This window comes from Oryctolagus cuniculus, chromosome 6 (assembly GCF_964237555.1).
Source record: "Oryctolagus cuniculus chromosome 6, mOryCun1.1, whole genome shotgun sequence".
Classification (NCBI taxonomy): domain Eukaryota; kingdom Metazoa; phylum Chordata; class Mammalia; order Lagomorpha; family Leporidae; genus Oryctolagus; species Oryctolagus cuniculus.
The window spans coordinates 46,174,908-46,186,654 of NC_091437.1; the positions used below are offsets into that span (position 1 = coordinate 46,174,908).

Sequence of the window (11,747 nt, forward strand, 5' to 3'; positions counted from 1 at the left end):
ATGTTGTTACCTCGTTAGTACTTAATAGTAAAGAGGACTTCAGAGACTTGTGCATGTTTGTGGTACTACCTGAAATTATTTTCTAAGTAGACCACTGCTTTATGAATCACATCGAGGTTTGATCCCTGTTGTTATACTGTCAAAATTAAATGTATGAAAAAATTGGCTGAATAGTGTTAAGAATTACAAGTAGGGGCTGGCGCTGTGGCATACTGGGGAAAGCCCTTGTCTGCAGTGCCAGCATCCCGCCGTATGGGTGCCAGTTCTAGTCCCAGCTGCTCCTCTTCTGATCCAGCTCTCTGCTATGGCCTGGGAAAGCAGTAGAAGGTGGTCCAAGTCCTTGGGCCCCTGCACCCACGTGGGAGACTCGGAAGAAGCTCCTGGTTCTTGGCTTCAGATTGACCCAGCTGTGACCGTTATGGCCATTTGGGGAGTGGGTCAGTGGATGGAGGACCTCTCTCTCTGCTCTCTCTTTCTCTGCCTCTACCTCTTCTGTAACTCTGCCTTTCAAATAAATAAAACTTTAAAAAAAATTACAAGTAACTTCTTGTGTAGCAGAAAAATTAGAGCACTTTATTCACTGAAACAACAGTTAGTCCTGGTTTTCCTTTTCAAAGATAACCACCATTTCCATGTTGCTATATCATCTTCCAGTCTTTTCTAATAAGAAGTGTGTACACACCTAGATATAGATTGCATATAAACAAGATTTTGAGACAGGGAACAACATCTGGAAGGTGGAAGGGATTATTATGTACAACTAATTTTTTTAATTAGATCTTTAAAGAGAAACTGTGTAATACTCGAAGTACTTGGGCTTTTCAAATTCTGCTTTTGACTTTCTGGATCATTTTGACACATAGATTCTTATTAATGAGTCTTATAATCCTTTTAGGAAGATTAAGCAGGCATGTTTTTTAATCCCCATCTTCAGATTGTAGGTGATATGACTGAATTACAGAGATAATAAATGCTTAGCACAGTGCTATAAAATGAGCAAATTGCACCCACCATCAAAGTCACCCAAGTTTCCTGATTTTGAAAACTCTTTCCCCAGCCATACCACCAATTATAGTAGCTCGTAAAAATGTGAGAAATAGAGATACAAAATTTTTAATTTAATGGTAGATTCCTATTTAAACAACATGAAGAAGTTGCTTACTTCATAAATCAACATCTTTGCAACTTTATACTCTTGATCAGGTCATTTAGCATCTTTGGCCAAACATCTATATTCAAGAAACATGAGAATCTTTAAATGGAGTCTGAATTATTTTTAGAATGCTAGTTAATCTATCAACTTTCACATTTAGAAGAAAGGCAGGAGGAGTGATGGTTAATAATAAGAGTTTCCTTTGGAGTCTTGTTTTGAGCCTGAATTCTGCCACTTTCTAGCTGTATGAATTTGGAAAAATTTGCTTAACCTCTTTGTGCCTGTGAAATAGGGGTACTGTCTAATAGAAACTCCTCATAGAGTTGTTGTGAGGGTTCAGTGAATTAATACATGTATGTAGAACAGTACTTAGCACAGAAACAATCAGCACATGTTAGCAGTTATTAATACTTTATATTCATCTTGGAAAGTTTGTCATTAAAATAAACTCTGAGGAAGAAGGATTTTTTCATGAATTTAGCATAAGACAGTTTTGATATCTTTATTTTATTTCTTGCAGGTATCTCTCAAAGAAGCAAGGACAATAGTTAGAAGTTATGCTGATAGTTATTGAAGATACTTGAGATCCATGAACTTTCTGCTTTTACGCTAGAAATCATTATAATAGTGCTGGACACTGAAGCAAAGAACAGACTGCTTATACTTGGTCTTCCAGTTTTTTGTAAATTTAATTTTATATTTTTTGAAGATCATAGCAATATGCTCAAAAAAAATTCCTTTTACCCCATGTGAATATACCGTTACTGTTAAAAAAAGATTTTCTCCAGCATTGATTACTCACTGTTTTTTTTTGTTTGTTTGTTTTGTTTTTCCAGAAAGAAGAGTGGAGAAAAATGTATGCTCAATGTCATTTTGTGACACAAAAACCATTTTGTGTTTTTGTCTCATTCTCTAAGACCAAATCCATCTAATGCTTTTCCCTTTAAAACCAAAAGAAAAAAATTTTTGGATAAAGAACATAGTTTGTTATGCTTAAAATTACCAAGAATTTTTTATTCCTTTGTCATGGCCTCAACTTCTGTACCACACTGGTTGCATCTCTAAATCCTGAGCTGCGTCACTTAGGTCTGTGTGTGCATCTGTGTACTTAAAGTAAAACTGGAAAGCATTAGTTGCAGTACAGCTGTGTTCTAGTATGAGAAATAGAAAACCTAAGGCTAAGGAATAAAACTAAAGCACCGGAATATGTGTGTCTTTGATAGCTAAGTACAAGCACTTCTGCCTAAACCATTGCCATAAAAGCATTTAAAGGCAGTAAATTTTAAAATGGGACAAACCACCAGTTCTAGCAAGCATGAACAAAAAGGTTTTGTTCTGTCGAGTTATATCTTGTCTGAGTGCCAATACAGTTTCAGTGAAAATATCTAGCCATACTATTAAAAAATATATATTATTTGCAATGCTTAAGCCTGCAGATATGTAATGTGACCACTGTTTTGTGTTAACAGTATTGCTTTATACAATTCCTGTATTTGAAAGGAATTGATTCTTTTAAATAAACATGGTGTATATTGTTCTTTTGGGACTATTTCAGTGGTGTAAATAATAAATATTGTTTCTTAAAACACTGGCTCTTGGTTCTGTATTACTCCAAATATTTTGCCTCTTTGTTGAATTATGAAACAAATATTTTCATTCAAGGACCTCTTGAAAAATTAAAGGGTATAGTGTTCAGTGCACTCACAGTTGGATTTAGCAAATAATTAGATGTAAACTATTTAATTCTGATAAATACTGAATTTTCATAAGTATGTATTATTGTGATAGATTAGGTATACAGTAGAAGCATTTGAGAACCCTTAAGTAATGAAAATAACTAAGATGTATTTCTTAATTATGAGACTAAATTCAAATATTTAAGGATAGAATTTTTAAGGTATTGATTGATTAATTGATTTCTTTAAAGCCAAAAAGGGAGACAAAGATCTCCCATCCATTGGTTCATATGGCAACAACAGCCTCACTTGGGCTTAGCCAGGTGAAAACCAGAAGCAGAGAACTGCATCTGGGTTTCTCAGATAAGTGGCAGGGACTCAACTTCTTGAGCCATCACGTTTGCCTCCCATTGTGTACATTATCAAGAAGCAGAAATTGGGAGCAGAGGTGGGACTCAAATCTAGACACTTTGCTTTCTGATACAGGATGTGGGAGTCCCAAGCAGAGTTGTAACTACTAAGCCAAGCACTTGCCCCTACTGTATTTCGTTTTATTGGTTCTTTTCCCACCGTAAAAAGTGTATTCCAAAGGAGATGTGGAGGAGAATTATTTTTGAGAAAACTGAGCACTCAAAAGTAAATTATTAGCATTGGTCAAGAAAGAGCAGACATTTTCTAAATCAGTATAAGCTTAAATACAAGAATTAAGCATTCCCCAGGAAGCAAAGTAGGATTTTAAAAAATATTTTCTGCCATTAGGTGGTGCCCAAACCAAAGCCTATTATCCAAGATGTTTAATTAAGCCACTTGGGGAGAACACTGTCCTTTTTTTGAGATCTCATGTGTGATTAATTCCTTCATGGATACAGAGTTTCAATAAGCCATCTCAAAGCTTATTGAACAAAGAATTTAATCTAGATGAGTATTTAGGTGAAGCCACTAGTTTTTTTTATTGTACATGTGCTTCAAACTTTAAAACAATTATCTAATGATGTATGAGTTTATTTAGTCTAAAATTGCAGACCATCCTTAAATCTTTGATTGAAAGGACAGTTTGAGATCTTCTAGCCACTTAGGTCCTTGTTACAGGCGCCGTGGCTCATTTGGCTAATCCTCCACCTGTGACACCGGCATCTCATATGGGTGCCGGGTTGTAGTCCTGGTTGCTCTTCCAGACCAGTTCTCTGCTGTGGCCTGGGATGGCAGAGGAGGATGGCCCAAGTGCTTGGGCGCCTGCACCCACGTGGGAGACCAGGAAGAAGCTCCTGGCTTTGGATTGGCGTAGCTCCGGCCGTAGTGGCCATTTGGGGGTGAACCAACGGAAGGAAGACCTTTATCTTTGTGTCTCTCTTTCATTGTCTAACTCTATCTGTCAAAAAAAATTAATTACTGGTCTAATGTTACCTGTAACAGCTATTCAGTTTAGTGGGCCAAGAGTAAATAGATTGCTACAGTAAGCAACTGAAACACATGCTATTCATTTGTGGAAAATAAAGTGGTCTTTTGGCAGGGAAGAGGCTTAGCTGTACAGATATGGTAACTGGGAAAAACATGCAAAAAATTACTTAAGTTGGTAAATTAGAATTGGCTCTTATGAATAGTAATAAAAATGAATAAACTTACTGAGGATTTTTTCTCATCCCAAGTAATCAACAAAAGTCTCTCAAGGGATAAATTGTTATAATTTCCACCGAAGTATTTATACACCAAAAATAATATTATTATTAGCTGGAATAGGAGCCCAAGAGAAGTCTCTGAAGAGTAAGTGGTTAGCTATTTATGTAAGGATCTAAATTTTGAAATTGCTTTGGGGAAGCTTTCTTGGTGTTGGGAGTGCTGAGTATTTAGAACTTGAGAAATCTTTGGAGATTTTGTCTTATAAATGTGTTATAGGCATCCCAGGTATTTGTACATTATAGAATGAGAACAAATACCAGGCATCCTGTGGGGCTCAAAGAGGGCACAAATTATTTAATGTCAATGAGGGACCATGTAGAATGTGAAATTTTTTAAAAAAGCTTCCACATAAATAATTATTTTTCAACTCTACGGAAGAAAGCAAGCACATCTTAAATGCTAGTATAAAGCAATTTCCCAATATAAATTGCTTATTAAAATGATTTCATTCTGAAAAGCTTTCGAAGTTGAATGTATAAATTTTAAGACCATTTAAAAACAGTAGGAATACACACAAATGTCAATGAAGATTGCTAAGAATCAGTGAGATTTCCATAAGTCAAATGGCCACATTGAGCAGAAGTTATATTGTCTGTGTGTTCTGTCATACTAAAGGCCAATATGTATCAGTAATACAGAGATTATTATGTGCGGTAAACAATGTCTAAGTGAATAAAAATCACTCTTAATTCCTATTCCCAGTTGTTGAATCCCTGACCACTTTTGATTGCTAGCACTTCTTGTTGGAAAATCTGTAAAGAGAACTGCTATGGTTTTTCAAATAGGATTTTAAATGGAGAGAACAAGTGATCTGTCAGAGAAAGAAAAAAGAAAAAGCACTTGGTTGGAATCTTCCTTTGCTAGCTATTGGACCTCAGGTAAGTCATTTCAACCCTGAACTTCTGCTTTCTACTCCTTAATAAAGCAATAAAGCAAATGTACTTGGTCTGCCTTTCCTACAGGCTGCTGCAAAGGTCTAATGCAAAATCATGCTTAAGTACTTTAAAGCAGCAAGGGCTAATGTACATATCACATGTTTTTGTTTTTGTTTTTTGACAAGAGTGGACAGTGAGAGAGAGAGACAGAGAAAGGTCTTCCTTTTGCCGTTGGTTCACCCTCCAATGGCCGCCACGGCCGGCGTGCAGCGGCCGGCACATCACGCTGATCCAAAGCTAGGAGCCAGGTACTTATCCTGGTCTCCCATGGGGTGCAGGGCCCAAGCACTTGGGCCATCCTCCACTGCACTCCCTGGCCATAGCAGAGGGCTGCCCTGGAAGAGGGGCAACCGGGACAGAATCTGGCGCCCCGACTGGTGCTGTATTAGAATACATCTTGCATAGTGGAATGATATATTTTAATCATCTAACTTTGGAAACCAGCTGTTCACAGATGAAGGCTTGCTAGCTTTGCCATGCAATGTGAAAAAAAAAAAAAAAAAATCCAAAGGCTGGTGTTAGGGCACAACAGGTTAAGATACCACCTGAAACACTGGATCCCCATATGGGTACCAGTTCTAGTCCCAGCTGTTCCACTTCCGATCCAGCTCCCTGCTCATGTGCCTGGGAAAGCAGTGGAAGATGGTCCAAGTGTTTAGGTCCCTGCCACCCATATGGGAGACCCAGCTGGAGTTCTAGGCTCCTGGCTTCAGTCTTGTGTTGCCCCATTCATTGTAGGCATTTGGAGAATGAAACAGTGGTTGGAAGATCTCTCCCTCTCTCTGACTCTCCCTCTGTTCTGTAACTTTAAGTTAATTTAAAATGTCTTTTAAAAAAATCACCCAAATTTCACCTTACCCCCATTAGGATGGCTTTCATACAGAAACTAACTAACAGTAAATGCTGGCAAGGATGGAGGGAGAAGCTACCCTAATCCACTTGTTGGTGGGAATGTAAACTGGTACAGCCACTATGAAAGACAGTGCGGAGATACCTCAGAAATCTGAATATATTCCTACCATATGACCCAGCCATCTCAATCCTGGGAATTTATCCAAGGGAAATGAAGTCAGCATATGAAAGAGTTATCTGTATCCCCATGTTCACTGAAGCTCAGTTCACAATAGCTAAGACATGGAATCAACACAAATGCCTGTCAACTGAAGATTGGATAAAGAAATTATGGGATATGTACACTATGGAATACTTACACAGCAGTAAAAAACAAAAACAAAAACAAAAAATCCGGTCATTCATTACAAAATGGATGAAATGGGAAAACATCATTCTTAGTGAAATAAGCCATTCCCCAAAGGGACAAATATCCCATGTTCTCCCTAACCTGTGATAACTAGTAGAGCCCCTAAAAGCCAATCTGTGAAGTGGAATTGATACTTTGAGAAGCAATGACTTTGAACAGCCCTTGTCTTGACTGTTGAGGAACAGGTTTGTTTTTTTTTTTTTCCATACTATTTGTTGGACTCTTTGCTTAACATAGAATCAGTCTTATGTTTATAAAGTTAACTGAAAATAGATCTTAGTAAAAAAAAAATAAGAGTAGGAATAAGAGAGCAAGGAGGAAGAGGGGTGGGAGAGTGGGTGGGAGGGCAGGTACGGTGGGAAGAATAACCATGTCCCTAAAGTTATAATTATGAAATATATGAAGTTTGTATTCTTTTTTTTTTTTTAATTTTTTTGACAGGCAGAGTGGACAGTGAGAGAGAGAGACAGAGAGAAAGGTCTTCCTTTGCCGTTGGTTCACCCTCCAATGGCCGCCACGGCCAGCACACCGCACTGATCCGATGGCAGGAGCCAGGTACTTATCCTGGTCTCCCATGGGGTGCAGGGCCTAAGCACTTGGGCCATCCTCCACTGCACTCTCTGGCCACAGCAGAGAGCTGGCCTGGAAGAGGGGCAACCGGGACAGAATCCGGTGCCCCGACGGGGACTAGAACCCGGTGTGCCGGCGTCGCAAGGCGGAGGATTAGCCTAGTGAGCCGCGGCGCCGGCCGAAGTTTGTATTCTTTAAATAAAAGGTTTCTTGGGGGAAAAATCATCCAGAAGCAATGACTTTTTGTTGTCATTGTTTAATTTTTTTGTGTGAAGATGTAATAAGGTAAAGAGTAGGGGGTTTTCCCTGAAATATTTTGCAAAATGAGCTACAAAGAAATCAACATTTAATGTATTTGTTAGTGCCTTTTATGTCTGAGGTACCGCTCTTTTTTAAGGGTTTATTTAAGTATTTATCTAGAAAGGAGAGAACCAGATGGAGATCGAGAGATCTCTTCCATCTGCTGATTCACTCCCTAAATGCCTGCAATAGTTAGCACTAAGTGTGGCTGAAACCAGGAGCTTGGAACTCCATTCAGGTCTTCCACGTGGACTGCAGGAGTTCAAATACTTGTGCCATCATCCATTACCTCAGAGGTGCATTCACAAAAGGCTGGATTGTATGTAGAGGAGCTGAGACTCAAATTGGCCTTTCCATAAGGAATGAAGGATTCCCAAGCAGCAGCTTAACCTGCTGCACCACAATGGCCACCGCATGAGGTACAGTTCTCTCTTTTTTTTTTTTTTTTTTCAGAAAAAAAAGTTTTTAAAAGATCTATGTATTTATTTGAAAGTCAGAGTTACAAAGAGGGAGAGAGAGTGAGAGAGCGCGCGCGTGAGGGAGCGAGAGAGCATCTTCCATCTACTGGTTCACTCCCAAATGGCCACAACAGCGAGGGCTGGGCCAGGCTGAAGCCAGGAGTTAGGGTCTCTCACGTGGGTACAGGGGCCCAAGTACCTGGGTTAGGCCATCCTCTGCTGCTTTCCCAGGGACATTACAGGGAGCTGGGTCAGAAGTGGAGTAGCCAGGACTCGAATGGGCACCCAAATGGGATGCTGGTGCTGCAAACAGCAGCTGTATCTCCTGCACTACAGTGCTGGCCCTGGTACTCTTCTTAAGGGTAATAAACACAAGATTCTTTGCTTCACAGAATTTATATTTGAGTGAGGGAAACAACAAATGAGATACTTTGAAACAGTGAGAAATGCTATAGAAGCACAATAATATGGTACAAAGTATGGTGGTAGATAATGTGAGATAAAGGAAGAAGATGGCATGGCATTTGAGCTGAGTCCTGATAAGAGCATTTGATCAGAACTATGGAGAGCAGCTAGGACCAACTGTAAAACCTTAAGGTAGGATCCAACCAGGCAGATTCAGTGAACAGTGGGAGGTAAATGACGGCCTGGTGGGAAGTGGGGTTGGAGAGGTCGACAGAGACCATAGGAAAGTTAGGATTTTACGGATTACGCTAAGCAGTCTGGTAAATTCTAAATGAAATGGCAGGAAGTGCAGGAATGACAACCTAATTTTCTTAACCGCCTTACTGAGATAGAATTTACATACCATAAAATTCACCCACTTCAATTGTGCAATTCAATGCTTTTTAGTATATTTACAGAGGTTTACAACCATCATCATGATCTAATTCTAGAACCCGAATTATTTTTTAAAAGATCATTCTATGTGGCTGGTGCTGTGGTGTAGTGGGTAAAGCCACTGCTTGTGGCCTATATGGGCATCCTATATGGGCACTGGTTCGAGTCTCAGCTGTTCATCTTCCAATCCAGTTCCCTACCCATGCATCCGGGGAGGCAGTGGAGGATGGCCCAAATACTTGGACCTCTGCATCCACGTGGGAGACCCAGAAGAAGCTCCTGGGTCCAGGTTTTGGATTGGCCCAGCTCTGGCCATTGTGGCCATTTGGGGAGTGAACCAGCAGATGGAAGATCTCTCTCTTTCTAACTCTGCCTTTCAAATAAATAAATAAATCTTAAAAAAAAAAAAAAAGGTCATCCCATTCCAACTCTTGTGTGGAGAGTGGATTGTACAGGAGCAACAGTAGAAAGGACAACACCAGTTGGAGATTATTGATATTCACACGAAAGGCTTTCAGTGTGGCTAGATGAAAGTTTGCATTCCTTTGCTCCTAGGTTGTGTCAATTTCCAGCTACCTATTGAACTTCTGAGGTGCACCAGGCACCATGCGAGATGCCAAGTGTTTAATGGTGAATCAGAAAGTTGTGATTCCTGCCCTGTATGGACATGCAGTTGTGTAAGTACAAAACAAACTCAGCCCTGCCAACTTCAATTAGTAAGAGATTCAGTTGGAAGACTAGACAACTTTGTGTATCCTAGTTACATCGAGAGACAGCCTTTCTCACCTGCCTGTGTCCACAATGAAAATGCCCACTGGGATTCCAGCCAACCCTCCCATCCAGAGTATGGTCCTGGGATGAGACTGGGCATGCCTGACCCGTGACAGTAGTGGGGAGAGCAGAGGTCTCCACACTCGGTAAGAGAAGCCAGAGATGTTCTTCCATTTCTCCTCTTGACAGTGTTGCCCTGAGAACTGCCCCTCTTAGATCTATGTTACACATGAGCAGTTGCAAAAGACACAGTCATTTACAGAGAATTTTGTATTAGTACTCTGCCACTTTTACTTCCATTTCTTCCCTGGTATCTAAGGGGTTTGCAATATGCTCCCCAAATCTGTGGCTGAATACTGCTGCCAGATGTTTCCTCCAATTCCCAATCTCTGAGCCCCTCTCTCCAGCATTCTTAGGCTCCAACTCATGTAAACTAATTTTAGTAGGTGCAAAACCCAAAATAAAAACATTGTTCTATCAAGACATCACTTTTTAAAAGAATGTGGGCTGTAAACATGCTTTATTTTTCCTTGATTGGTTCCCTTCTGAAAAACAAAATGTCCATCACTGTTGTACAGATTTAGGGATCCAATGTTTTAAAAGATCTTATAGGAGGAAAAAGGAGCAATAACTTTTTTTCCTCTATTTCAAAATCCAAGGTTCACACTTCTATAAAAAAGATAAGAAAGAAAAAGGATGACAAATTTAACAAAGGCTTATGTGACATAGGAGCCTTCAAAAATGAAGAGGTAAACACCCAGGAAAAAACACTTTTCTGCTTGTGTCCATGAAGAACAACCTGCCACACAGAAATGTGATGGACACTAAGGGTGTGATGCGATGGTAACAGATGGGGGTGGGGAGCGGGGCAAAGCCTGTTCCTTTAGATTCTGCCTGGTGACTTCATGTAACCATCTAAAAGAGGGCCTCCCCACCTGATTTTGGGCAGGGAATGATTGCTCTGGGTTTTATAGCTTGCTTTGAGGGGGAGGAGTTCTAATTCCTATGACGTGCCTCAGGGAAGAGGAATTCTCATTTCTAGTACATGCTTTAGGAGAGAGATGGGAGAAAGAGAAAGGACATTGGGAAAAGGACAAAGGAAACTTCTTGGCTCTGAGGTCTTTTGATCTTCAGTTCAAAGTATTTAGTGTGTCAAAGTGCCACCCTTTGGGGTATCATGTTCTGAACCTCAACAATCTTTATTAGCTATATATGATCATTTCTACTTTTAAGGGTGATTTCAATTTGCTTAATAAATACAAACAATTTTTAAATTTAAAAAAATTTTGACAGGCAGAGTTAGACAGAGAGAGGGACAGAGAGAAAGGTCTTCCTTTCATTGGTTCACCCCCCAAATGGCCGCTATGGCCGGCGCACTGCACCAATCTGAAGCCAGGAGCCAGGTGCTTCCTCCTGGTCTCCCATGCGGGTGCAGGGCCCAAGCACTTGGGCCACAGCAGAGAGCTGGACTGGAAGAAGAGCAACCGGGACAGAATCTGGCGCCCCGACCAGGACTAGAATCGGGGTGCCAGCGCCGCAGGTGGAGGATTAGCCTAGTGGTCGCGGTGCTGGCCAATTTTAAAAAATTTTTTAAAAAGATGTATTTATTTATTTATTTGAGAAGTAGTTACAGAGAGAGAGAGAGAGAGAGAGAATGCTTCCAACTTTCCAACTGCTGGTTCACTCCCCCAGTAGCTCTAAGGACTGAGCTATACATGGATATGGCCTTGGCAAAAACAGACATGGTTCCTCCTTCTGAAAAACTTAAAGGCTTCTGACTGGATCATCTTGGTCACTGGGGGTACCATTCAGTGAGAGAGGAAGAGCAGATGTGAGCTGAGAAAGGGAGAAAGAAAAGAAAATTAGAGGCAAACACTGTGGCATAGCAGATAAAGCCACCATCTATAGTGCCAGCATCCTATATGGGCACTGGTTCAAGTCCCAGCTGCTCCACTTCTGATCCAGCTCCCCCCTAAAGTGCCTGGGAAAGCAGCAGAAGACAGTCCAAGTCCTTGAGGCCTTGTACTCACATGAGAGACCAGGAAGAAGCTCCTGGCTTTGGATCGGCTCAGCTCAGCTCTGGCCATTTGGGAAGTGAAACAGCAG

The 11,747-nt window shown here is 40.5% G+C and overlaps 1 protein-coding gene across 5 annotated transcripts in view; it reads left to right on the plus strand.

The window, feature by feature from the left end:
* The window catches only part of UBLCP1 (ubiquitin like domain containing CTD phosphatase 1), a 69,496-nt gene extending 66,757 nt beyond the window's left edge, over positions 1-2,739 (plus strand). For all 5 annotated transcript variants that reach the window (XR_011389882.1, XM_070076388.1, XM_070076389.1 and 2 more), the window contains one exon: positions 1,674-2,739. Coding sequence is in view for 4 of the 5 variants with exons in the window: in XM_070076388.1 (XP_069932489.1) it covers positions 1,674-1,701 (28 nt within the window). In the remaining variant the exon portion in view is untranslated. The remainder of the gene's footprint in view (positions 1-1,673) is intronic.
* Positions 2,740-11,747: the final 9,008 nt, after the last annotated feature.